This window comes from Amblyomma americanum, chromosome 5, assembly GCF_052857255.1.
Source record: "Amblyomma americanum isolate KBUSLIRL-KWMA chromosome 5, ASM5285725v1, whole genome shotgun sequence".
In the NCBI taxonomy this organism is placed as follows: domain Eukaryota; kingdom Metazoa; phylum Arthropoda; class Arachnida; order Ixodida; family Ixodidae; genus Amblyomma; species Amblyomma americanum.
The window spans coordinates 208,963,171-208,989,802 of NC_135501.1; the positions used below are offsets into that span (position 1 = coordinate 208,963,171).

At 48.4% G+C, this 26,632-nt stretch overlaps 1 protein-coding gene across 5 annotated transcripts in view; it reads right to left on the reverse strand.

Annotated features, from left to right (window-relative positions):
* The window catches only part of LOC144133562 (forkhead box protein N3-like), a 68,453-nt gene that overhangs the window by 25,396 nt on the left and 16,425 nt on the right, over window positions 1-26,632 (reverse strand). For 4 of the 5 annotated variants that reach the window (XR_013315072.1, XR_013315071.1, XM_077666743.1 and 1 more), the window contains exons 3-7: window positions 21,854-22,071; window positions 15,827-16,003; window positions 15,423-15,641; window positions 6,975-7,126; window positions 4,881-4,936 (exon numbers count right to left, since the gene is read on the reverse strand). Coding sequence is in view for 3 of the 5 variants with exons in the window: in XM_077666743.1 (XP_077522869.1) it covers window positions 4,881-4,936; window positions 6,975-7,126; window positions 15,423-15,641; window positions 15,827-16,003; window positions 21,854-22,048 (799 nt within the window). In the remaining 2 variants the exon portion in view is untranslated. Of the gene's footprint in view, window positions 1-4,880; window positions 4,937-6,974; window positions 7,127-15,422; window positions 15,642-15,826; window positions 16,004-21,853; window positions 22,072-25,159; window positions 25,291-26,632 lie in introns of those variants that run through there. The other variant, XM_077666742.1, reaches the window with a different exon arrangement.

Genomic DNA, 26,632 nt, shown 5'->3' on the forward strand with positions numbered 1-26,632 from the left:
CATGGAAAGCAACTGCTGTGTTAGGAATGCCACAGCACACAAGATCAAGAGAAGTGTAGAGCATAGACTACAATTAATTGATACAGCTCATTTATTTGGTTTTCAAATGAAATAGATGGAATTTAGACGCAAGCTCAACACTTACTTCCCTAGTGCTAATGCATGTGCTCTACAGGACATGTGACTTATGAGGCTATGGTGCTGATCTCTCACATGGCTCTGTGGCTTGTCCACTCTAGACAAAGCTCTCCCATAGCTTAATGCTCAAGTTTAACGATCAGCAGCAAATGGATTCCTGCCGGCCATGAAACTTGGTGCATGTAACGCTATAAGAGAGCCCTGTCCACCGCCCAGGGTGGCCATGCTACACTGCAGTGTGGACTGACAAGGGTTGTTCTCTGCGTTGCGAGGAAGTGGAACCGAATTGAAGAAAGGCACTGCAACACAAAGGCACTCAAGCTTGGTTGTGCTCAGTGCTGTGATAACGGAGGCTAATTAGCGAACGAAAGGCACGGCGACTGCGGGATGAGGCGCAAACACTGCGCTTGAGCACTTGAGCCAGGTGGAGCAACAGAAGTTTTTTGTATGAGCGTGGGCGCCAAAGCCTCCTAAAGGTGCCCCAGCTGGAATGGTTTTTGGACTGCATGAGAAGAGTCGGTTGTACTCTGGGCGCTGAATGATGAGCAGCTAGCTCCGCTGACCGCTCGAGCGCTTGGAGAGATGTGCAGTTGTTTGCAGTGAGGAGGGGAAAGGTGCGTGCATCCAAAAGCACCTTTCAAAACCATACGTTGGCGCACCGCTGCCACTGGCAGCCACATTAATCTTCGAGCAATCATTTAGCACTTTTAAAACGCAGCTCTTAAGCACCCATTCCTGGTTTAAGCATTGATGGTACTGGCGGTGTAACCATGAGAACGCACAAGGAGGAAAGCAGAGGAGGAGGATTCGGCAACAGCGGTGGAGTGTGTGTCATGCTCTGCCACGTTGTCAGGCTGCCCGAGCAGATGCTCAGCAGTGGTGGTGCCAAGATCCAGTTGTGTGCACCACTGAAGCAGAGGACAAGTACCACTGCCTCGAAACCTCGGCAGTCTGTGCGGTTCATGTTGCAAGCTTGTGACGTGGCTGGCAAGGACAGGCTCACCCTACCGCCCATTTGTGTTTTTTTAATGCCATTTGACTATCTGTCTCCAGTTTGCTGCCTTTCGCCACTTCAAATGACCTCGCTGTGCCTCCCACAGAGAGTACTGGGGGTGTTTGGAGGCCTCCGCTCTGGTCTTCCAAGGAAATCATTTAAGGGGGGACATCAGCTTGCTACTACTGCGGCGCTACTCGGCATTCTGGCGGGATCAAGCACGAAACATTGAAATGGGTCAAGCGACATGCCTGCACATCATAAAGGGCTCCCATTGCTGTCTCGATCCCAGATGCCGCCTGTAGATGGCGTTACGATGCAGTTTTGCGTTGCTCCGGCTCCCGCTGCGTGGAGTATACCACTTTCGTCCCCGATAGTACATTTTTTTCTGTTATAGTAAAGATTTTTTTTTCGAAAAAACGGTTATAGTAAAGAGTGTCTGGCCCTGACGATGTACTTCCCGCGGAATGATGACATCGCAGCACGCGCGAAGCCTGGGATCGCGAGGCCTGTAGATACCAAATGCAATATTATGGCGCTCTTTGAGGTGGCTTCACCACAAAGCTAGACAGCCGCACGGAGAAGATAACTTTTTAAAGACCTTGAAGCCGTGAGGCAAAGCGCGCGGCGCGCGTGTAAAAAGTAAAGCTGACTATGAACGTAGAAAGAAGGCAGCGCGAGTCGCTAAGGAAAGCCAGTAAAAGTGCAGTTTATAATGCAGACAAGTTTCGCAGCATGAATAAAACGCACACAGAAGACAAGGAACAAACAAGACAGCATTGTGCTGCACTTCCAACTGATTTTATTTGAAAAAGCTCGACGTTTAAATACATTCAGTTATCATGAGGTGAAACCTAATCACAATCATCCAAAAAAGCCATTTCATTCTCCAGCAATGACAGTGAAGGCGTGCTGACGCAACTGTCACCAGCTTTCCTAATAAAAAAGGCTTCGATAATTTCACGCTGAAGCTTGTCCTTGGCGTGACACAGAAACTGCGCCTTCTTAAACGTAGGTTTGCATTTGCAAGACCGGCAGTGTATGGCAAGATGGCCGCTGATACCATCCTTTACTAGATTGAAGTGTTCTAGTGCTCTTTCATTAAAACAACGCCCTGTTTGGCCAATGTACACTTTTTTACACGTAAGAGGAATGCTATAAACGACCTTCGTTACATATTTTGTGAACTTTGTGACGTGCTTAATACTGCAATCGACGACCGATTTTTCGGACTCTCTACGGACCGTGAAAATGACCGAAAAATCAGGCAGTCCGGAAAATCAAATTTCACTGAAAAAAATCACGAACTTACTGCCAATATGATGGAGGAAGGAATCAGCTGTATTGCATACATTCTAAGCTCCTCATGACTAAACGCCACGCGACACGTGCACAGACGATGGGTCGCAACCGCTTTCATGAGCTCGGCCTGGCTGTGCTGCCCTCGGCATGTCGCCGATGAACGCACGGGTTGGGACAAAGCCTAAATGGGAAAGCGAACACGCCACTACAGGGACTGCACTGCGTCCGCAGTACGATGGGCCCAAAATAAGAACGCAAAGATGGTGAAACAGTAAGAACCGAGAAACTGCCAAAGCAAGTGCTCTGTCGAAATTGGCCTTCATTAGGCCTAGCGACTAGAGCCAAAATTGCCATCATATCGGGTGATATGCACTCTGCGGTGGCTTGCGCATAATGAGAACAGTTTTGCCTGTCATTCAAACGCCAGTTGTTTATGGTTTTAAGATAGAAAAATCATAATTGCGATGCGTTTTGCTGCGGGTACGATGACCTCGCTTTGAAATGCACCACCATTTCCTCCCGCGCTCACCGTGTCCGTGAAGCCGTATGCCTTCCACGCGCTTTGCTGCTACCTCTTCCCATATTCGGGACGAAACACTAGGCATAGATGAGTTCCACGAACTATGACTACTGTTAAGTTCTTGCGGCGGAAAACATTCAAGAACAGTATGAATTCGAAACCACGCAGGCGCAATGTGCAGACTCGCGCAGAATTTCAGCATCGCAAGTTGAGAGGCTCCCTTTAAGCTTGAATTTCATTTTGTTTGATCAAGCTTTCGATCTCTCCTGGTGTTTGAATTAATGAGGTTTCACTGTACAAGTTAAGTGGTGGCTCAGGTATTGGCGACGAGTGTGAACGGGGTCCGAAAAATTGAGCAGTCAGTTGCGGTGTGTCCGAAATTTCAGGCGCTCTTATACACTTGCTCTATGGGCCATGTCATGGTGCCGCAAAAAAGACCGAATAATCAAGCATGTCTGAAAAATCAGGCGCCCGAATTTTCAGTCATGATCAAGGTCGACCACTGCAGCACCTTCATCACATGGAATTCTTGAATACATGCACATTAATGAAAGCGGCGTTGGGGAAGTGAAAAGCTTCGTAATATCGAAGAATTTGAGACATGGAGGTTAGTTACAGCCAGGCTTAACTGTAATACTGCACCTCCGCAAGCATAATGCATATCTCCTTGAGTAATCAGATTCAGAAAACGACACCTTGTGTCATAAATGAAACTGAACTACAATGAATAAAACACAATCTTTCTTTTTTTTTCTTGCTGTTCTTCAAATATCCCACCACGCTTGCGAGATGTGAGGAAAAGCCAACTTCTCGATGACCTGACCACCAAGGTGGAAAGCGGCGAGAAACAATTGCTACAAATGTGGAAAGAAGGCGGTCATTAAGAAAGAAGAGAAGGGAGCAGCAGAGGTGTGAGGTATGGAAAAGAGGGGGAAAATAAAGGGTAAACGGCACAGCATAGAACAGCACAGAATATGGAGCACCGAGGAAAGAAGCGGCGCTTTCACTGCTGTATGAAAGTCCGCACGAGTTAATGTGCGGGAGGCTTCCTGCAAAATACTGCAGATTCTCTTCTCTCAATCCGCGGCATTTAAAATTTCCCGCTGCAAAAAATTAGGCGCCATACATCTGAGCAAGGCTTTCATTACTTACAGATGTGTACCTACTTTGATACTGGTACCTAGTTACTAAGACTGTCACAAGAGAAGTCTAGCTGTCTAATTTTGCCTGCATTGCATAAGGCACTCCTGAGAACAGTTCATGCCTTCTACTGCACTGCAGCTGCACGTATGTTGGCAAGCTTTCTTGTGCCAATGCACTGCAGAAAAATAGTCAGCCCTCAGTAGCAAGAAGTAACAAAGCTGGAGAAATATTTCGATAAATGGTGCCCTGCAATAAATGAAATGCTAAACTTTTAAATGTGCTGATCGTGAAAAGGAAAAAGTTTAAGCCTTCTATTTAGCATTATTTCTCAAGTTACACAAGCCACACAAGCCAGGCACACAGCTTCAAAAAGTGTGACAAAGCATCAGTATGAAGTGCACCTCGCTCGCGCCGTGCTCGGCTCGCAGGCCATGGCACGCGGTGCCAGACAAGAAAGAGGAAGTTGGGCTAGGCCGCCGCAGCGCGAGCAGCGCAAATAAACAGTTCGAACCTCAACGCTGTCGGAGCTGGTTCTTCCTCGCCTTTGCTCCAACAAGTACATTCTCTCTTTTTTTCGTGTAATGGCATGTGTGTTTGAAAAATACATGATTTTGAGAATGTCTATTGTGCCACTCAACCCTTCGTTGTGCAACAGAAGTATTCGAAATATTCGCTCAGAACCGAAAAATCACTATTCGTACATGCCTACATGAAAGCCCACGACATTTCATATATTACTAAGATGGGTTGGTAAAAAGAGAGGGAAAAGTCTGCGAAGCTTACAGGGTGACGGAACGTTGTTCTGGGCTTGCGATGGGTCTGCAGACAACGCCTGATCGCTGGAAGGAACATGAAAAAAGGTGGTTCACTATAAAGCAGCATGGCCGTGGCACAAGCAGACTGTTACGCATTTAAACGCATGCCATAAAATGCACCTCACAGCTAAACCAGTGAACTGTTCGAGCTCAAATTTCGCACAGAAATGAAATTTGGTCAGCAGAATTGTTTTATACCACATTTATTTGGTATACTTGCCTGAATCAATAAGAAAAAGTCAGATATTCCCATCGTCAGTGGTGGCGACAAAACGAAACGGGCCGCTTTCTCATCGATTGCACCAGTGACGCCATCTTGTTTGTCGGCCCGTGATGATTTAGCAAAGGAGGTGGGGTAGTGTATTGTGGGTCGTTTGACGATGCTTTAGCACGAAAGTCTTCAAAATTAGTGCAGTTTTGGCCAAACTAAGCTTTTTGTGATCACTGATAAAGCAGTGGCTGAAGAATCTTAAAGCCTCCCGCAAAAAAAAAAAAAAAAACCCTTGTCCTTCGCCTAATCTCCACAGTCGTCCAACGAGATGGCTGTTTTGTTTCGTCCTTGCCACAGACGATGCGAACATGAGACTTCTTCTTGTTGATTCAGGTAAGCACCCCAAAGAAATCTGGTATTAAAACAATTCTGCCGAAGAAATGCCATTATTGTGCGAAATTTGAGCTCGAACAATCCACCGATTTAACTGTGAGGAACACTCTACGGCACGCATTTAATTGCGAAACAGTCTGTAGAATCGATACAATAAGTTCCCATCAACAGGTACTGACACATGCTAAAATGACAAAGCAGTGACCGAAAACTAGAGATGGCTCTGTGAAGCCACAAGAACACGAACAAACAAGATAAACACCACTGCAAAAGTGCAAACAAGAGTGTCAGGACTCTCATGCAAGTGTTTATCTTAATGGCTATTTTGTTCTCATAGCTGCATTGTACCACCAGCAGTTCTTGGTCACTGCTTTGTCATTTCAGGTTAGCTTGTTCATAACTATACCTGTCACGACTGTACGTGACAACTTGTACATGCTCTCGGAGCGTATGTTGGGCCGGCGCATAAGCTGGGGGCACAGACCAGGTGCCAGCAACCACTAAACCAGCCAATATTGTGTCGCAGTGTTTGGCATGAGTGGCTAGCACGACAGCTATGCCACTCAGGAACTTTGCACTGCAAGTTTACTCTGTAAAATTGCTTTGTTCACGACCCTTAGTGATAGGTAATTGGAACATTAAAATGATATTTTAATACCGATTACCGAACCGATTACTGAATCTTCTCATGTAAAAAATAATGCTGAGAATCTTGGTAATGTTCGTTCATGCTTGAACCCGCCGGCACAAGTCTTTATCCCCAGATAGTCATATACAAGCCTTCATGACAGATACATGATAACCAGGCAGAGCTATTCATCAAGAGTTTCTGAAAATCAGCACCTGGAAGAGAAAGAGGTGCCACAGTCTATGCAGTTTCTTCTCAAGAAACTGGAACCAGCTATGGTGGATGAAGTGCTCTCAAACTGCTACGGTAATGCTGGAAAATGTGATTTTACAACTGGCTAGGCTAGTGTTTGGCCAAATGAGTAGACCTTGCCATGCAACCATACCTGTACCACAATTTAGGCGGTTATGTATCCCAGGCGATGTCAAGTAAAATGAAAAAATGGTATAGTATGAAAGCCAGGCGAGCCATCACGTGATTGTGTGTGCAGTGCAACCGGTTGAGTGCACAAATGTGGTGGAATGTTGCGACTAGTTTTCTGCGTTCTCATCATGTAGTTGGGAGATCTGGGCATGAATAAAAGATGGACAATTTAATAAAAAATTGATTGCTTAAAGCAAGAAAACAAACAAATAGTTGCAAAAGTGAACGGAACAATAAATAAAAAGCACAAAGGGTCCATTCGCAAGGAACACCTTATTTTGACAACCAATTGTGACAGAGGGGGGGGAGATGCCTTGGCACATATTTAAGGGTAATGGGGCACCTTGAGGCAAAAAGTTTGAGAACCCCTGCTCTACGCCAAAGCGACGCACACTACAAGTGCATACCTATTGTCTTGAGAAGGCACTGAGTGAGGTGTCGAAGGAGCGCCAGCCCAGTTGAGCTGGGTGTAGGGAAAGCAGGGGGTCTTGCGCATTGCCTGCAGGAGGTTGGGCCGGAACTCCGGGTCAATGCACCACAGGGATCCCTTGCCAATGTTCTGCACATACAAACTTCTGTTGTGAGGGCTGACATCGGACTGGGACGGCAGACCTCTGAATACAAATTGGGCCACCACACTCCACCTCCACAATTTGCTGACACCAGAATGGAACTACAGTAAAAGCTCGTTCATTCGAACTCGAAGGGGAGCAGGAAATTGTTCAAATTATTGAATGAGCGGCTATAGCGCTCCGCCGCACGGGCAGAACCCAAAGCAGTCACATCTAAACTCCTTACCATGAGCGAGGTGCTACTACGCGTTTGTGGGAGGGGCATATTCTGAGAATTAAATTCATCCGGTCCTAATGGCAAATGAAATAAACTGATCGGCCAGTTATGTGCCAGAAACAAGTACTTGAATGCATTCGCGTGAGCAGCGAACTTTAGTGCTAGAATATATGACGCTATTTATGCTCCGAAACATGTTTATTCACGGGGAGGGTTATCAAAATTAAAAGTAATCGGCGAAGTGCATTTGCTTGCGTTTCTTCTGCCAAGACTCCATCAGCGTCATCTGCAACTTGCCTAAAGCTCCTGCGCAACGTCAGAGTTCTCAGTGACAGAGAACTGGCATGCTGAAACATCCGAGCGCCGACGCTACTTCATGTGCACTTGGCGGTGGCATAGTCTTGTCGCCACCATCGGACTGTTCGTCGGCTGTTATCATCGCACGTGAGCCCTGTGTCGTCTGCTGACAGCATGTAGCCTCAATTATAGCAGCGTCACTCAAGGGCTTCAACGTCTCCACACTGTTGTCCACGTAGCTCGTGCTCGCGGCACCAACAAAAGCCGTCATCGCCCGAACCGACATACTACATTGTTTACACCATGTGATGGTGACCCAGCGACCTCGGCACAACAAAAATCTGGAATGGCTAGCGCCGAAGCATGAGCGGCACGGGAGAGTGCTCCGGCAGCGAAAATCTGCTACGGCATGCACCGGAACGCAGACTCTGTGTGCCTCGTGCACTTGGCTTTTTTCTTTCCTTTTCCATTATTTTAAATCTCTGGTAAATTTGGAGCGTGTTTTATTCCCTATGGGTCAACTTTTATCTACGAGGAGCAGTGTCAACCAGTGGCTCCTAGTTCGAATTAACAATAGAGGATGCCGACTTGTTCGAATTACCGGGAGCTTTTCCCCATAGAAGTACACAGGGCTGTGCCAGGACCCGGGAGTCAGTTCAAATTAACCGATTTCGAATTAAGAGCTTTTACTGTATCGCTTGTTGCCGATTACAAGACTTTTTTTTTTTTAATGACTTTCCAAAGGTAGGGGGTGGACTTATAATCGGAGTCAACCTAAACGCAGACTCATAAAGTAGACCTACCGTAAAAACCGGAATACAGTTGAATCCCAGCACAACGAATGCCGCTTCAACGAAATTTTCGCCACAACGAAGTATTTTCCATTCCCCGCGAAATCCCTATAGGAGTTACTGTATTAAAGTTCCCTCGAAAACGAATTACTTTGTGAGCATGCATTCGCTTCTACGAATTTTTCGCGAGCCTTCACCGGTCAGCGGCTCTACTTTCTTCAAAAGTTGTGTGCTGTACGAGATTATTCCCTGCTAAAGCAGTGGCTTGGAGCAGCTAAATAAAGCACGGAATGTATGTTTATTCCATTTTCATGTAGTCTTTATTAAAAAATTTGGTTGGGAGACTTTTATTCGTCATAGGGAAGCTGCGAGGGGACTTGTCGGCGCCGTGCGAAGGCCGCCGGCCGTACGAGGGCCAAAGACGAATCCAAATCCAGTCGCCAGCCTCCCCTCCCCGCCTTCTCCGCAGCCCTTACGCCATTTTATCGTGTGTCGGTGTGTGTTGATCGTCGATCTCTCGCTGCAGTCTGATCTCGTCGATCGCCTCTGCAATGTCGCTGCCAACAAAGAAGCAAAAGTTTATTTCACTAGAAGAAAACAATAGAATTATCGCCGAAGCAGAAAGCAGGAAGAAGAAGGCAATTATTGCCACAGATTTTGGCATTGCGCCGAGTTCGCTATTGACGATTTTGAATGAGGAGAGCATTAGGAAGGCACTTTCATCTGGCACTTCACCGCAGCACAAGAAAGTGACGCAACCAAAGTATGAAGAGCTCGAAAAGGCTGTCTATGCTTGGTTCGTTGATACACGAGCAACAAACATGCCCCTGAGCGGTAAAATTGTACAGCAGAAGGCCCTAATTTATGCTTGTTTGCTAGGGCTGAAGGACTTTAAGGCAAACATAGGATGGCTGAATTGCTTTAAAGAAAGGCATAACATCGTCGGCAAGATTTTGTTCAGTGAATCGGCATCTGCGGACATTGACGGCGCATCAGCATGGGAGGCGGACAACATGACAGACATAATAAGCAGTTACGCTCCGTCTGATATTTATAACGCAGACGAGACAGGCCTCTTCTATGAGACGCTGCCAGCGAAGACGCTTGATTTTAAAGGGCAGCGTTGCCACGGAGGCAAACATAGCAAGAAACAATAGTGAAAACAGCGCTAAAGAAGAAGCCAGAAGGCGAAACGAGGAAGTGACAGGAAAGAGCGCTGTTCCTGCCCCCCGTTAGTTATTGGGAAAAGTGCAAAACTGCACTGCTTCAAGGGGAACAGGAGCCTACCTGTCAAGTACGTGGCAAACAGCCAGTCGTGGATGACCCGTGCCATTTTTGCCGACTGGGTCGTAGCACTTGACCGTGACATGAGCAGACAAAATTGAAAGGTTTGTTTGCTCTCGGACAATTGTTCAGTGCACCGCATTGACGACGTCAAACTGTCAAGCGTGGAGCTGAAGTTTTTCCGGCCGAACTGTACCTCAGTCATTTAACCCCTGGACCAAGGCATCATCCGGAGCATGAAATCTTCCTACCGGGAAAGGTTGATCCAGCGGCTTCTCCTGAACACCGACACTGGTAAGGAGACGAAAGTCGATCTTTTCATGGCTTTAGGAATGATGGCTGCGGCATGGAGAGCAACACGGTGCAGCGTGATCCGCAACTGCTTCAAGCACGCAGGGTTTGTCGACAGCAAGGCGACCAGCACGACTGCAGCCGCGGAAGGTGTACCATCGTCATCGACTCCGGGGATTGACGTTACCTGGAAATCGCTCCAGAAAGCTTTAAACGTCCCTGCTGACATAGCGCTGGACGATTGCCTCGACGCTGATGCGGACGTGATTGCCCACGAGGAAGGAAGCGATGAAGACATCATCAAAAGTGTTCGCGAGCCGGAAGAGCCGTCCGATCATGAAGACGACTCCGCTCAAGATTTACCTGTTTCGGCAGCCTCATCGCAGGTACTGAATGCCTTCGACGTTATTAGAAAATTCCTTGGCACACACGATGACGACGTTGCAATGTCGCTGTGAACAGAGTGCAAGAGTCGCGTGACGCCGCTGCTGGAAGTGAAACGCAGTCAAGCAAGCTAAGCTCACAGATTTTTGGCAATAAAACTATGCTTTGCTGGAGTTATTGCCTTGCATTTTTGGTTAATTTCTCGACAGCAAAATTTCGCGACAACGAAATTTCTCGCACGTCCCGTCAATTCCGTTGTAGCGGGATTCATCTGTATAGGTCGAACTTTAAAAAAAAAAAACCATGACGAAAAGTCGACCCCCGTCTGTATTATATACCGGTCATTGGCGGAAAAACTACGGAAGTCTTGCAACAATGGGCGGCTGAAGTCAACAGCCTCCATCACCATCGCCATCAGCAGCAGCGCGGCGTGGCGACGTTAGTGGCGTTCTCGCACCACCATTTTGCGTCTCCGTTGTTGCAAAGCTATTTTGGTTAAAGGCTGCTTTTTCACATTTTGTTTCAAAATGAGCAGAAGCCGAAGGCAATTCAGCGTCGCCTTTAAGAAAAACGCAATTGAGTACGTGAAAGCTCACAGCAACCTGGCGGCACAGCATGAATTTGGAGTATACGAAAGGAGCATTCAGTACTGGTGGAGGCAGAAGCTGCGTATTACAACTTGCAGCAACCAGAAGAAAACATCATTTCGTGGGCGGACCGCAGTGTATCCAGAATTGGAAGGAAAGGTTGCGCTGCGTGCAAGATTGCTGCCTGTGACTGCCGAATTCTTCCGCATGAATGCGGTAGAGATCGCGCATGCCTCTAGACTCACGAGGGTGCAATTCAAGGGCTCGTCATCCTGGGTGCGGCAATTCATGAAGAAGAATGGCTTTGCTCTACAGCGCCGTACTTCTGTGTGCCAGAAACAAACACGCAAGTCGATGGGCACGCAATACTGTTACAAAACTGGCCAGGTGTACATATGAGCAGCATTTAAATTAAAATAAATGCTGTCACCATAGTGCAACCTGTTGAGTCGCATTTGTTTCAAGGTAAGGGTGTCTTTTGGTACTTTTTCCACTGAAAAAGATTTTTTTCATTTTTAGAATTGGTTAGTTAGGGGGTCGACCTATATTCCAATCCGACCTATAGTCCGGTTTTTACGGTATGTGCGGGGTCAGCAGTTTTGACCGAGCCACCAATAATATCATGCCCTGTGCACGCATAATTGTATAAAATTCGTCTGACACAGTGCTAAAGAGAGTTTGCTAAAAAACAAGGAATTTGAATACGAATGTGCAGCTCAAAGCAATAAACACACAACGCCAGCATTCAGAGACAAATGGAGATAAGAGGTGATGAAACGGCTCCGTCATGTGCAGGCTGGCTGACTAGCGGCAAACAGAACAGCCAACGGTACGGTAGTTTCAGATTCCAGTGCTGGAGGTTACCAGAAGTGCACGGCAACACGGCCACACCAATATTCCCAATCCTGCCTTGCGTGCAGGATATGCAAGCAAAAGTTTTTTTTTTTTATAAACCCGAGCAATAAGTTAGCGATGTATAAATTACATGAGTAAATATGGTAAACCCCGTGACCCGTCACATGCACACAGAAGCATTTTTGCGCGTTTTTGCATGCCTTTTTGCTATTTCTGCGTTTCACTTCACTGAGGTGCCAGCCACTAGCAGTGGTGTGTGTGGTTTGTGTCTCTGCCCGACGGACACCAAGATGCCACCGCAACTTCAGCAACAATACATTGCAAGTGACAAGCAATCCTCTACAAAGAGTCAGAAAAGTGCATGTCGGAATGGAGAAAACAAAGAAGCAAGATCTTTGCATGCGCTGCTACATGCCGTTCCTTTCGTGAACAGCAGAAGTCCAGACAATACCCTGCTGTTGAGGAGGCGGTTCGAAACTGGATTCACGACCGAAGAAGTAGGAGCCTTAGTGTTTGCTATGACGACATTGAAGCAAAGGCACGCACAGACAGAAGATATGCATCCGTGCACGGAGTTTAAGGTGTCAAAGAAATGGGTGACAAATTTATGAAACAGAACAGTCTGAGTCAAAAGTGACGACCTGCAGCACCAGTGGCTCACAAAATGGCGACAGCGTTCTCGCCAGCAGTGACGAGTCGTAAGGGATGCCTCGTGGACAAATGTTTCTTTTGCGTGCCTCGGTCTTCTGAAGAACTTAATGGTGAGCTAGGGCCGTGTGGACCTACCGTATAAACGCCTGTAAAGGGGCGGGGGGTTGCGAGTTGGGAGGTCGACTTATAATAGGTATACTCAGGGACAACTTTTCTTGCCAATGCTGCAGAGACTAGGCAGGAAAGGGAAGGAGACAGGCTTTTGTCCCCATGTCGTGGGGAATGGGCTGTACATTGTTTGGGCCAGAAATGTGGAGGGGTGAATGGAGGGAAGCCCTGGAGCCAAATAATAAACAACACTCCTCTTACCTGCCTGCCTCTACTGCACTGCCAAGAAAAGTCGTTCCTGTATACCATTTGAAACTTCAATTGACCCTTTATATGGCGCAAGCTGTATGCACGTCTCACATGCACACAAATGTAAAACTGCGCTCAGAATTGCTCTAGAAACTGAACGATATCACTCAGAAGCCATTTCACCCACTGATTTTTTTTAAAAAGAAAAAGGGTATACAACACATTTGTACCATCGACTGCTCAGAAATACCTACGATGTGACCCGTATCCACACCTCAGTCTTTTGAACGCATAAAAGACCTTGCTTCAGGATTTAAAATTGCTTCAGTAGGTATTATGAGGCAGCTGACTGAAGGAAAATGCTCAAAAGCTCAACAAATCTTGAAAATTCCTTTTTTTACCAACAAACTGTGTCGCGTCAAACTATACATCTGCCCCTTAAGGGAAGACATTGGTCTTAACGAAATTAGGTGGGATATGTATTTCTTCATGTATTGAAAAATATTAGTTTCACTATATCTCAATTAGTTCCCATATTATGGAAACATAATTGAAGTTAATTAGGCAATTACGAGTCATTAAGGCACTTTCCCTCAGTATATTTTTGGCAGTGACTGAAATGGAGCTATGCTAGTCATATTATTGTTGAGGTAGATTATTATATAAAAAATTTCACAGTCCAGCCCGCATATAACAAACATGAGCGTCACACAACGTCCGTTATATCCCGAAGTTCATAGTAAGTGGACCGCAGGTTTAAAGACAGTTGCTTGTCAAAACACAAAATTTTTTTTTTGCGAAAAAGTCCGTGATGGACGTCTGTTTTTGCAGCGCAGATCCGAGAAGGGAGGTTTCGAGTTTATTTAAAGCAGAAGCGTGCTCTTTGCCGAGGCCCTTGGCATAGACAAGTTGTCTGAGGCTCTCTATGTAGCCCATTGCTACAGGCGCGCTTTTGGGTGCTGGCTCCGAAGTTTCATCCTCTTCAGAATCCTCTGAGTCACCCTCGTCCCGCACTACAGAAACGATGGCCTCGTCCGTGCACGGTTCCACGGTGTCGGCACCATCATCGACAGAAATAAAATCGGTACAACCAATGTCATGACCCCCCATGTCCGAGTCGACGACAAGCTGCCATAAATTGCCGCTGGGCTGGTCATCTTCCGAAGCATCAGGCTCGGCATCAGACACTGTGTTGACGAAGCCAGCCTTGCGGAAGCAGTTCCGTACGCCAGTGGCCGTCCCCTTCGCCCTGGCCGCTTTCATCACCTCTACCGCTGATTACAATGGCAAATGGGCACGGTGTTCCCGTCCGCCATCCCGAATTAAGACCAGGGCCCAAGATTTGAACGAAGCCAACGAAACGCCCGCACCGCAACATAATAAACAACAAGATTGACAAAAGTGCACGACGGGGTAGACATGCAACGTGCACAGGCGGCAATCAAGCCAATCAAGCTAAAGATACAGACGCACAGTGCCAGTGGAGAGACCAGTGAGGGGCGTCCGTGAGCGTCAGTGCTGCCAGCTCTTGGCTCCCACGGAAAACCTGTTTCACGGAGCGTGGCCTCCACGATCGGCACCGACGGCGGCGCGGTTGATTGCGGGGATCAGGCGCAGGATTTGCAAGAGAGTGAGGAGAGGAGAGCGGAGTTGCAAGCAGGAGCAGGAGGGCAATCTTGGAACGCGCGTCGGCGCGGAAATGGTAGATTGCTTCAGAGCAGTACGAAACCGGGGGGGGGGCCTGGGATGAGGCTCAAAGAAACATGCCGCACGCCGGGCGCACAAAGGGGTCGGAGTCAGGTTATCTTACATCGCAGCGCCGGGTTTACGCCGTCCGTTCACTGTAACCGATCAGCAGGGCTTAATAACGTTCGTCATACGTGTGATTTTGTGCCATTGAAACAATGTATAATATAATTAGGTGACATTATGGTTCACAAAATTTTATGTGTTCGACTCAGCCATAAAAATGTAGCATAGCTCCGTAGTTCAGTTCTTTCTAAATTTAACGATACAAGATAAATTGAAATTGCACCACAAAAACATAACGAAAACTTCAGTAAGACTAATCATGTTGGCATAAAACAAGAAGCTGAGAAAATCGCATTTGAAGTGTGCGCACCAGCCATTGGGAGGTCGTAGAACCCTCAGAAAATGACGGAATGCGGACGTATGCAGAAGATTTCACAACAGTGAGTAATACCAGGATGTAGGGAATAGTGCCGGCTTTTGAACAAAACCAAGATGACGACCACCAGGGACGCAAACGTGGGAAGCAACGGGTGCAAAGTTCTGCTGCATTTTGCTCCGTAATTACTGTTACTGCGTTTCAGAGGCCTCAACTATATCTATTATTTAGTAGTTGGAGGTTGAATCAGACCCTTGAAACTTTGTAGGCGGGTACTTCACAGTGTACTGAACCCGAATATGCAGTTTTTGCAAAATTGAAATTTTCGAGCTTTTTTTCACTATTTCAAGACCAGTGTCTCCCCTTAAGGCTCCCAAATTGCTGAAATGACAAGCTGATGGATGTTCGGGGGGAGGGGGTGCAGGTTTAGCTTACACCCACCTGACCCTTGTCCTTGTCGACCTTGCGGAAGCACTTGTTGAGGGAGAGGTTGTGGCGAACCGAGTTCTTCCAGCCTGTGGGGGCCCGCTGGAAGTAGGGAAAGTGGCCCAGGATCCAGGCGTAGATGTCCTTGACGGGCAGGGCCTTGCCGGCCGACTCCTCGATGGCCATGAAGATGAGGCAGCTAAACGAGTAGGGCGGCTTAGATGTCACGTGCACCTGCGCACATGATGGTGGGCCAAGAGTCTTGGAAATCAAAATCAAAACTGCCTGCAATAGATGACAATAACTGACAGTGATGACAAGTGGGTAAAAATCTGCTATGTGAGCCCTAAAATGCATTTCTATACTGAAAAGTCCCATCGGCAAATTCCCAGGAAAGACAGCAGCCGCCAGAGTCCCACCTGAGGGTTGTAGGGCACCTGACCCGGGGGACCCCATTCTCGGGATTCATCTTCCTCGCCAGCCGACATAACTGATGTCGCGCTCCCCGAACTTCGGCTGCCCGCCGCCATCATCCCATTGCCCTGATGGCTGGCCGCAGATGGTGGCCCCGCCAGCTTGCGAAGCAGGTTTGTGTCCTGAGAGGGACAGAGTGAGAGGGATGAGAAATCTGCAGGCACACGTGTGAAATGTCAGGTGCAATGTCTGCAGAAATGCATTGCCACTGATTGCCTGCAGAAGCCAATTCCTTCGTGTGCTACTATGTCTTCTTCCCAGCTCTGCTGGATAATATGGATAACCTGTCCTCCTATCTTCACAGCCATGTATACAGTGCAGACTCCAATTGTACGCACACAAGCCATGGGATGCATTTCTGCCTCAACGCCATCCAGCCTGTTCTCTCTTAAGCACATGCAACAAAGAAATACTTACCACTGTTATAACACACTTTACACAGCACAAAAGAAAAAAGCCAGAAGCAAGAAATCTACAGCGAGCTTGCAATAGGTCGAACTCTGACAGTTCGCACATTCAGATACTGAAAAAGGTTTCACCGTTTTGGCATGCCCACTAAGCTATCAGTGGCCAATGGAACTTCTTATATCAGATAGCACCTGCTATTATCACCACGTACAAGCCAACACCGTGTTTACAAACATAGCAGGTGCTCGTGGACGCCGGAGCTGACTGGTGGTGTAAAGCAGGGTTAGCGACCGTAGGTATACATGTAAACAAAAGGTTTCAAAGAAGCTTTCTATTTCACCTATGACGTTATCCCTTCGAGAAGAATAACCAAGAGCATCCTAGAACAGATAGTGAAAGTATGAAACACCACTTCAAAGGCGGTGTATTTTTAAAGCGCAGCAATACATATGCATGGAAGTTACCCTTGGCTGGGAGTACGGGGCGGGATTGCAACCCATAGACACACAGGTAAGCAGGGTTCTCAGAAATACTTTTCTCGCCTCTCACAGTAGCCATGAAGGCGGATATTCGTTAACAGTTAGCAAGTGCTTTGAAGAAGAGTGTGACAAAGTATGCTATGTCATTTCGAAGCTATCCTTGTAAAATGCCACGATGACTGTGTGCTGTGCATCCAGATGCACCCTTAAAAGGCGCTCTTATTTGTTGAGTGTTCCCCCAATAGCAGAAGGGTCTCGTGTAGTCCAATATGCTGCTGCATGCACTACATTTCCTCGCAAATACTGATGCTCAAGTTAAGACACACCAGACAGGTTTACACTGAAAGTCAAATAGCAAGACAAATGAACCGCTCACAGTAACAGGTGGCCAACAACACGATTACACTCATAGATGGTGTTGACGGACGTCGGAACCAGGGGCAGCTGGGGGTATTGTCTGTGCCGTTGTCTGCCACAGTGTATGCTTGTCTTTCGTTCGCTTGCCATAGCGTTTGAGAACTGCTTCTCCCTGTAATGCTGTCAAGGTTGTCTAATTAAATAATCTGAACTCCAGTATTTGCGAGGAAATGTAGCGCACGCGACAGCATGCAGGACTACACGAGAAGCTTGAGCATTTTGGGAAAACACCCAGTAGATAAGACCGCCTTTTAAGGTATGTCCAGCTTCACAACACACATTCAACATGGCATTTTGAAGTGATACCTTCAAAATGACGTAGCATACACTGTCACGCTCTCCTTCAAAGCACTTGCCAACAAATGGCTGCCTCCATGGGTACTATGCGAGACGAGATATACTCTGGGAAGTTTTGCTCAAATGTATTTCTATAGGCCTTGCACCAGCCCCGTACCTCCAGCCAGGGGGTGCCTCCGACGTGCACTTATGGTGTATTAAAAATACACCGGCTTTGAAATGCCGTTTCATACTTTCACAATGTCTTCTAGGATGCACCTGGTTTTTCTTCACACAGGGTTGACATCGTAGGCGAACTGTGAAATAAAAAAACTGCCTTGAAAACATTTGTTTTACGTATTCCTATCGGTGCTAACCTTACTTTACATCAGAATTACAATAGCAGGTGGCGCACTAGCCCATACAAGAGTTCTACTTTACATCCACAGTCGACCTAGTTGACAACAGCAATGCCACTGCATCTTGCTCAAGTCACAGATTGGGGTTGGTCTACAGCTCGCAGCCCTTGCTATGAGGAAGTTCACTCCAAATATTAATCAATGTGTACGCAGCCTACCTTCCATGCAAAGGTGCCGTGGTGCAGGGCTCAATGAGAAAAACATGTAACGATTCAATCGCACAGCCAGCAGTACAAGGCTAATCGAGATCAAAGGCAATGAAACGGTGCCCCTTCCTGCCTTCCATAGTTGTGCGTGGCTGGCTGTCTAGTGGCAAACCGGACTGTCAATGGTCCCATAGTTTCAGATTCCAGAGCGATATGCGCTGCGGAGGTTACCAGGAGTTTTCTCTCGCGCTGTCTACAGCTGGTCATGGAAAGCGACCACCAGTGTGAGCCATAAATGGCGCGCAGTTTAAATTTCTGCAACTGAACCTATTTGCACACTAGTAATTGACTTTTTTTTTTTTGACACATGCAGCTCCCTGCATCTCCCAGCCCCTTGCTGGGAACGGGCACCAGCGTGATGCATATATACCGTATTTACTCGAATCTAGGCCGGCCACGATTCTAAGCCGAGACCCGAAAGTTGAAGGCCACTGAAAAAAAAAAACTTACCTCGATTGTAGGCCGGCCGAAAAAAACAACACTGTTTATACCTCACTATCACAATTATTTTTATGACGCGACACGACTGTTCTTACGTCGCCGCGCACGAGAAAGTGCGTGGCGCGAAACGACTGCACCATGTGTCTGCGCATAGGCGACTTGGTGTAGAGAGAGGAACTCGAGTGAGACACAGCGGGAAGCATCGTGCCTGCATGCTTTGCCGAAGCGTGATTGATGGCCCCGAGAGGGACCGTTGAAAAAAAAAAAAGCTGCCAAAGGAGCTTTGAGAGAAGAGGAGGAGGAGAGGCGGCGTTGGGCGAGGAGACATATGCAACGCCAGCCCGGGATCAGCCCCCGCTCATTCGTCGTCATCATCGCTGACTTCTTTATCGCTGGCCTCCTCGAACAGTGCACTATCTTCACTGCCATCAAGTGCATTAGAGATGCAGCACTTGCGGAATGAGCGTGCAACCAAGCTTTCTGGGATGTCATCCCAGGCTGCAGCTATCCAAGTGGCTACAACTCCCAGTGAGGCGCGCTTTATTCGGCCTGTTGGTGTAAGCTCGCGCCGCTCTTCACTAAGCCAGTCCACGTAGTACTTGCGCAGCCGATCCTTGAAAGGCTTATTGAGGCACACATCAAGAGGCTGCAGCTGGCCTGTCATGCCGCCGGGTATGATGGCGACGTCGGTACCGGCTTCGGAAAGCGCAGCTTTTACGCCGTCAGTGAGGTGTCCACGGTAAGAGTCCAGGACGAGGAGGGAACGTTTGGCCAACCTGGACGCCGCTGCCAAACCATTCTGATCCACTGCTCAACCATATCGCTCGCCATCCATCCATTTTCGTTGGCGCGGACGATCACATTTCTTGGAAACACTTCCCGAGCTGGTAGAGTCTTCCTCTTAAAAATTATATACGCCGGCAGCTTGTGGCCATCCGCCGTGCAGGCCAGCATTACAGTCATGCGCTGCTTTTCGTATCCGGCCGAGCGCACTTTCACTTCCTTGGCACCTTTTTCGTTCACGGTGCACGCCACTGGCATGTCAAACCATACCGGCGTCTGGTCAGCGTTTCCCATTTGTCCTACGGCGTAGCCGTGCTCCATCCTCTTCCTTATTACGAATCGCTGAAATGAGATCAGCTTCTCTTCGAAGTCGCCCGGCAGCTTTTGACAAATGGACGTGCGACGTCGGAGGCTGAAGCCAAAGCGCTTCATGAACTTCTGCAACCAGCCCCGGCTGGCTTTGAACAGTTCCCGGGGGACGCCTCGCTCTCTCGCCAGCTCTCTTGCTTTGGCTTGCAGCACTTCCGTGGTCACTGGAAGTGCCGCTGACCTCTGCGTCTCCACAAACTCGGCCAGAGCTACCTCCACTTCTGGATGGCGGCCTTTCTTGGGGCCCGTGAAAGCCGTTCTCGTTGCCGCGCAAGCAAAAATTTCGTTACGCTGCCCCCTCCAACGGCGAACATTCTTCTCATCCACGCCGAAGTCCCGCCCGGCTTGAAGATTTGACGACTGCTCTGCAGCGACTATAACTTTCCGCTTGAAGGCGGCACTATAATGGCACCGCCTGTTTGGTGCCATGGTGTTGGTGATAAAAACTACGCACGAAAACTTCACTGCTGCGAATGTGCTCACGCCACCGCACGAGAACAGAACAAGGCCAAAATGGCAGCCAGTGCTCATGTGTGCTTTGATCAGTATCGGCTACGGATAGCAACGGCTACAGTGCTGTCTTTCGTTGGCGTTTTGTGGGGGCGCCACCTGCGTGCTACATTTATTCGTATTTTACGAATACGAAACCTCGAAACGAAATCCTCGAATCTAAGCCGACATAAGAGTTCTACATCTCGTTTTTTTGAAAAAACTATCGGCCTAGATTCGAATAAATACGGTACTACCCTCAGTTTGGCCGCCATTACCTAGCCCCGCAAATAGCGTATTTACACAATTGTAAGTCTACCTAATTTTTTCAAATTTGAAAAACCGAAATGAGGGGGGGGGGGGGTCGACTTACAATCGAAACATGGAACCCTAAATAAAGGTGAAAATTACGTGCCTTTCCATTCCTCAAAGCCAACAGAAACTCTCCTCCTTTGGTTTTGAGAAAAGAAAAGGCGCATAACTACTGCAGTTTGTAGGTAGGCAGACACCACTGCCACCATTTACTGACACTGTGGTCCAGTTCTGCAGCAGTTATGTGCCTTTCCTTTCCTCAAAACCAAAAACCAAAAGACGGTTTAGACTGAAAATAAGACAACCACTGGGAACAAGACTATTTTCTACGTGCAGCAAGAGGGCTCTGGAGTCCATGAACTGTGCCAGCAACGTGATCGAACTGAAGACTGCAAGCAGAAGAAGGCTGAGTATGCAAGTGAGCGTACAGACACCAAAACAGGCCTGTGAGATGCCCAACTGGGAAGTCACTTGTGAAACATCAAAATGGGCCTGCAACTCCAGATCTCTCAGCCACTAATGCCAATCAGTACTCGCTGATTAATGCACTAAGCTGGTAAACTTAGATCTAACAATTTTTCAACAAAGGCTGACAAGGGATGCCCAGTGAACCTAATCATGGTGTCTGACCGCATAGGAACACCTAGATGCAGGATTTTACGGAAAATTATGCTCACCAGTTGCGCTGCCCAAAAGATGTGTGAGAGGTGACCGCAATGGTAGATGCCAAGATGTTTACTGCCCACTAAATTCTGTGCTTGAAAACCCCCCATTTTTTCTTGAAAAGGGCTTTTAGCTCAGACTTGGCGCAGATTACTTGCATTCTGTCATACTATAGCAGCATGTAGCAGGGTCAGCCTTTCGGCATAGTTGGGCACAATTGGTGCAGCAATCACATCACACCCAACAGTGCAAGCACAAGACAAATCGAAACCAGAATGTGCACCACTCCTTGCAATGGCGTCAAAGTGCACCTTTCCGGTTTCTTCTATCACGAAAACAACTGCCAATAAGTAAATTCAATTGCTTTACTCAAATAGCCGCCACAAAATGACAGCCTCCTGTTTAAGTTGCACATAACGTCTAGTCCACTTTCCTGTTTACCAAATGGCATAACCAACGCAAAGCAAAACTCATGAACTTGTGTGCTAATATAAAGCAGGCCATCACAAATCCAATAGCACTTAACACAGTTGTACAACAGGCAATGGTGATAAGGAATACACCGCTGGGGGTGGGGTGACAACAGGACAGTGTTAACTGGTATCAATGGGAGACTCCTTTTTCCTGCAGAGGCCCTAGCTGGGCTGATGAAGATGACAGTGAAACACAGTGGACATTGGATGCACATGTGAACAAGAGCACAAACCGACCTGCAGCCAACTGAGGCTGGTGAGCTCGTCGTCGTGGCCGGCCCCCTTGGCACTGCCGTCTGGTAGCAGGGGGGCTGGTCCGCGGGGGGTTAGGGCCCCCGGAGGGGTGGCGCCCCCTCCCGGCACCCCCTCGCGGTGCTGGCACGGGGCCACCTGCGCTGCGTCCTCCCGCATGGGGGGCTCCTCTACCGCCATGCCCTGCGCCCACGGGACGCCACCTGCACGCAGCAGAGGAAGCGCCACACCAGTGAGAAGACTTGCAAAGGTAATCACGACTGATAATATGGCCTGTACAAGAATCCGCCTTTCTCGTGAGACGTCTGAATGCGAAAATTCGTCTGCTAAGCAAGTTCACACAAACATGTGGATGCCAGGGGTGTTATTCAATTTCATGGGGAGTCAATTGTGCATGCAGAGAGGCAGGTATGTGCAGCTGGCACTTGCACCTGTCACCAACACAGACTGCACATGCGTGTTAGAAGTGAATGGTTTGTTTTCAACCTGTGACAGGTGGGAAGTGGCACAGGAGAGGTGCACGTGTGCAAAGCGGCCATGTGAAAAAGACTTACTGATCGATGAGCCAGTTGTAATATGTTTATTAACACGGCGTGCTGACTGTTGGTGTATGAGGCTTGATATAAGTCGCCCGTGTGTCTAATTTCTTCCTGTGGCCTATTTATTGAATGCTAATGTGCGAGGTTTGATATAAACATTGTTTCTTTTTGTGCCTTACTGAACGCTGGTCAGTAGGGTTGGTCATAAATGCTCTGTACAACTAATTCACATTTTATTTTTGTCCCTGCATGTACAATGTTTAGTAAGTGATGCACTGAAATAAATGCTCAGCTGTTACTCTTTTAACTCTGTTGTCTGTCATTCGGTCTTCTGAGTGGTTTTCTTGGAAGAGTTGTAAGGTAGCAAACTGCTTGCATGCAACCAATGATTAATAACTCAGGTATGGGTACCAGATAGGAAGGGTGCGTAGTCTAGCCCAATATGAAAGGGAACACCTCAGCACTAAACAGCCAATGATTATGTTCTTAAAAGATAGTATGGGGCGCGCCTCCTAGAATCTGCAAAGAAGTTTAACTGCGAACTAGTGCTGTTTTGAAACTACAACAGAGTAGAAGGCACCTTTGGCCCTTGAATGCCAAATCTTTTCCTACAGGAATGGATAGCAGCTGAATCCTTGCATGTGTGTTTTCCATGTGACACCAGTTACCCCAATGTGTCAAAAACACGGAGCATGCATTTAGAGGAGAAAAGAACTCTCAGTTATGTAGGCACCAACAGGGGCGCATGCATAGGTGGTACCTAGAATACGAGCTTCCTGTGCTGCACATTCCTGCGGAAGCCTCATCTGAATGGACCGCAAGCCAAGCCACACTTTACAGTGCTGCACTAGAAAATGGCACCATGAAAGAAGCAACAACTGCATGGTAAAGCTTGACTTCTTCAGCCAGCAGATGCTGCCACAGTGCAACTACTTCTGGCTCACTTTAAGCATCAAATAGCTGCTGCTCTGTAACAGAAAACAAAATTTCCACTCCTTGGCATTTTCTGCTACCTAGTTAGGCGAATCACAACAACAAACCCAGTTAGGCACACTCACTGATGAGTGCATGTATTCTGCCTGTGAATGTGGACAGATGAGAGTGCGAGTGAGTGGATACGAGTGTGAGGATGTGAGTGAGAGTAGATGCGAGCAGATGAGTGTGTGAGCGGATGCGACAGTGAATGACAGCATCCGCTCGTTTTTTTTTTTTTTTAGCTAATAGCTTAGAGGAGATTTTTGATGCAGCCGAGGGCTTCTGAGGTGTGGTGACATGCTGGATGGAGTCTTTGGACGACTAAAGCAAAGGATTCCGCTGGCCTTGTGTTCTTGTTCCCTTTGCTAGTTGAGCATGGTGTGGTGGGCGCAGGTCCTTCGCTGGTGCAATGAGCCACTACAGTTTGTGTTGGGTCCTTTGATTGAACTTCTAGAGCCACTGCTGGAAGGGTGGGTTACCTTGTCATGCACTCTACACTGCTTGAACCATTACTACGCAAAGTTTCTAAGATGACAACCACCCGCTTATCGGCACCCATGAGCATAAGCTCGGATACTGAGCACTGCTGTGGATACTTAGGGTTTTCTGCGTCCAGGCTTGTGCATGGCGTAGCACCGCACGGACTGTAATTGTTTGAAGGTGCCCAGCTTGGAAAAGTCAATGACCACTAATCCTTGGAGAAAAGCATTCCCTATGTAACTCATTTAGCTGATGCGAGACATGCAACTATCCACACATCTCACCATGATAGCTCTTGCAGCAACATACAGGACAGCTGTAGAGACAACAAGTGAAAGAGGTCATAAAATTTCTCTGCATGGCTTGTAAATGCAGATGTGAACTGAAGCTCAGGTGATATAAAGCATGTGTATGTATTTGTCTTGTGTTGGAAAAACTCATGATGCACACACGCCAGCTGAAACGACAGACAAGTAGGTCGCAGCACAATGCGCTCACTAATCGTCCATAAAAACTGCGCACACAATTAGATATGAGCATATGACCCACAAGAAAGGCATCTGATGCTGACAAGGTTCAGGAAAAAGAGCAATTAGATGAGAAGCCGAATGAGGAAAACTTAAGATGGAAAAGCACAAGCTAGCGGAAGCGGGAAAATAAATGTGCAGTTAAGCAGCTTAAAATTGTGCGAATAGTGGGGAGGAAGAAAACTTGAAAATTAAACATGAGGTCGGCTCCCAAAAAGTGGTGGAAGGAAGAGGAGCGCGGGGGGGGGGGGGGGGGGGGGGGGGGACGCCCGGGGCGCTTGGAGACCGGGGCTCGCCAGCACGGAAACAAACCATTACTTAGGCAACCCAACAACAGAAACCGCCGCGCCGGCGATAATTCACCCCCGCGACATCGGGCACGTTCGCGCGACAGCGCTATCATAAATGACAGCTTCCAAAATGCAGGCGAGGGCCAGCGACGAGAAGCGCGCGCGATACGGGCTATGGCGTGAAATAAAGAGAAACCGCAAATGCACTTAACAGCGGTGCTATGCGCGCCCACGATTATTCTGGACAACCAGCAGAGGAAGCGTGTTTTTCAACAACGGCCATGAGGTAGCGGCGCGCTGCCCCTAGCAACGGAGTCGAGCGTCACCCAGGAGAAGGAAGGCACACCTCTTGGATAAAGAAAATAAAAGGGAGGGGGGGGGGGGGGGGGGGGGGGGGCATGCGATTCAAGTCAGCCAGCCAGCAAGCCCGCCAATCCCGCGGACGCCCTTCGCCGCCTCGAATCGCCGCTGCCCACCTACCTACGCACCACCCGAGATGGACAAAGATCCTCGAAGCCACGGCGGAGAACGCTCGACTGTGTCGCGAAAAAATCTCATGAAGTCACACGCACGGTAGCCACCACAACAACGGGAAGCAGCAGACGAACGCGTCTCGTCCTTGCGCGGGAGGGGAGGGCAGAGCCACGGGGAAAAAAAAAAAAAAAAGGCGCGGCGAGCGCCCTCGTCCCGCCGAAGCTCGCAGCGCGCGAGAACCCACGTGCATAGCGCGTCGCGGCACTGTTGTCATGGGAACGCGTGCGTGTGCCGCTAGAGAGAGGCGAAGAATGGGGCAGCCTGCCTCAGGGCGGGGAGGTCTCCGTTTTCAGTGCACGTGTTGTATTATCCCCTCCCTCTTTTTAGACCTCACACTACTGCCTACCCACATCGACGCGCCATTGCGGTGAAATATGAGAAGCGGAATGCAACGATCGCTGGAAGGCTCGCTATTAGAGGCATCTGTGAGCTATGTACACGACCGATTTGTCCTGCACTCTGAGCTGCGGATCGACTCGTGTACCTGCTGCGGCTGAGTAGTTATGGCGTTCCGCTACACGAGGCACTGGGTTCGTACCCGGGCGCAGTTACATGGAAGCCAAGCGCTAAAACGTGCACGTGTGGTGAGACTTAATATACCTTAAGGAACTCCAAGGCGGCATTAATTCTAAGCCCTCCTCAGTATGGCGTACCTCATTGCCCAAAGTGTAGCTTTGGGGCGCAAAATCTTCGTTGGACTACGCTATTTACAGCCGGTTCTTGCAGTTATATAGTGCGCCGCGGCGGATGCAACATTTCCAGCCTGCCTTTGACAACTCCAGACTTCGAAGCAAGCACGACAAATTACACACGGATATAAATCAAGAACTAAGCGGCTTTTCCCCGTCAAAGGACCCCCTTACTTCTGGCCAATCGCCTCGGCCGATCCCCATGAGCCTGCTAGCGTGACAATGCAGGGAGAGGCAGACGAAAGGGGATAGTCCCCTCCCCAGCACTGTCACGCTAGCAGGGTCATGAGAATCGGCCGACGCCATTGGCCAGAAGGAAGGGGGGTCCTTTGACGGGGATAAGCCGCTTCGTTCTTGAGTTGTATCCGACTATAGGACAATCCAGGCACAATAAAGGTTGCCCAGCAATGTCCTCGACGATCTCTCCCGAACTGCGCCTTGGAGCGTTCCGGTTTTTACGGTGGCGGTTTTGAGCGCCCCGTTTCTGTGGGCCCAAGAGCAAGAGCGGCGATTCTGCCGCGTCATCGCCCCCCCCCCCCCCCCCCCCCCAAAAAAAAAAAAGGTCTCGGCAAGCGCTCCTTTTTCCTGGGCAAGAGGAGCCACTCGGCAGACTCGCGGATAGCGACGGCGCAGCACTGGGTTTGGCATACGCCAGCGGCAGATAGGGGACCACAAACAACCCGCTCCGCGAAACGACGCTCGATGACAGAAAAGGCGGGCAACGAAAACG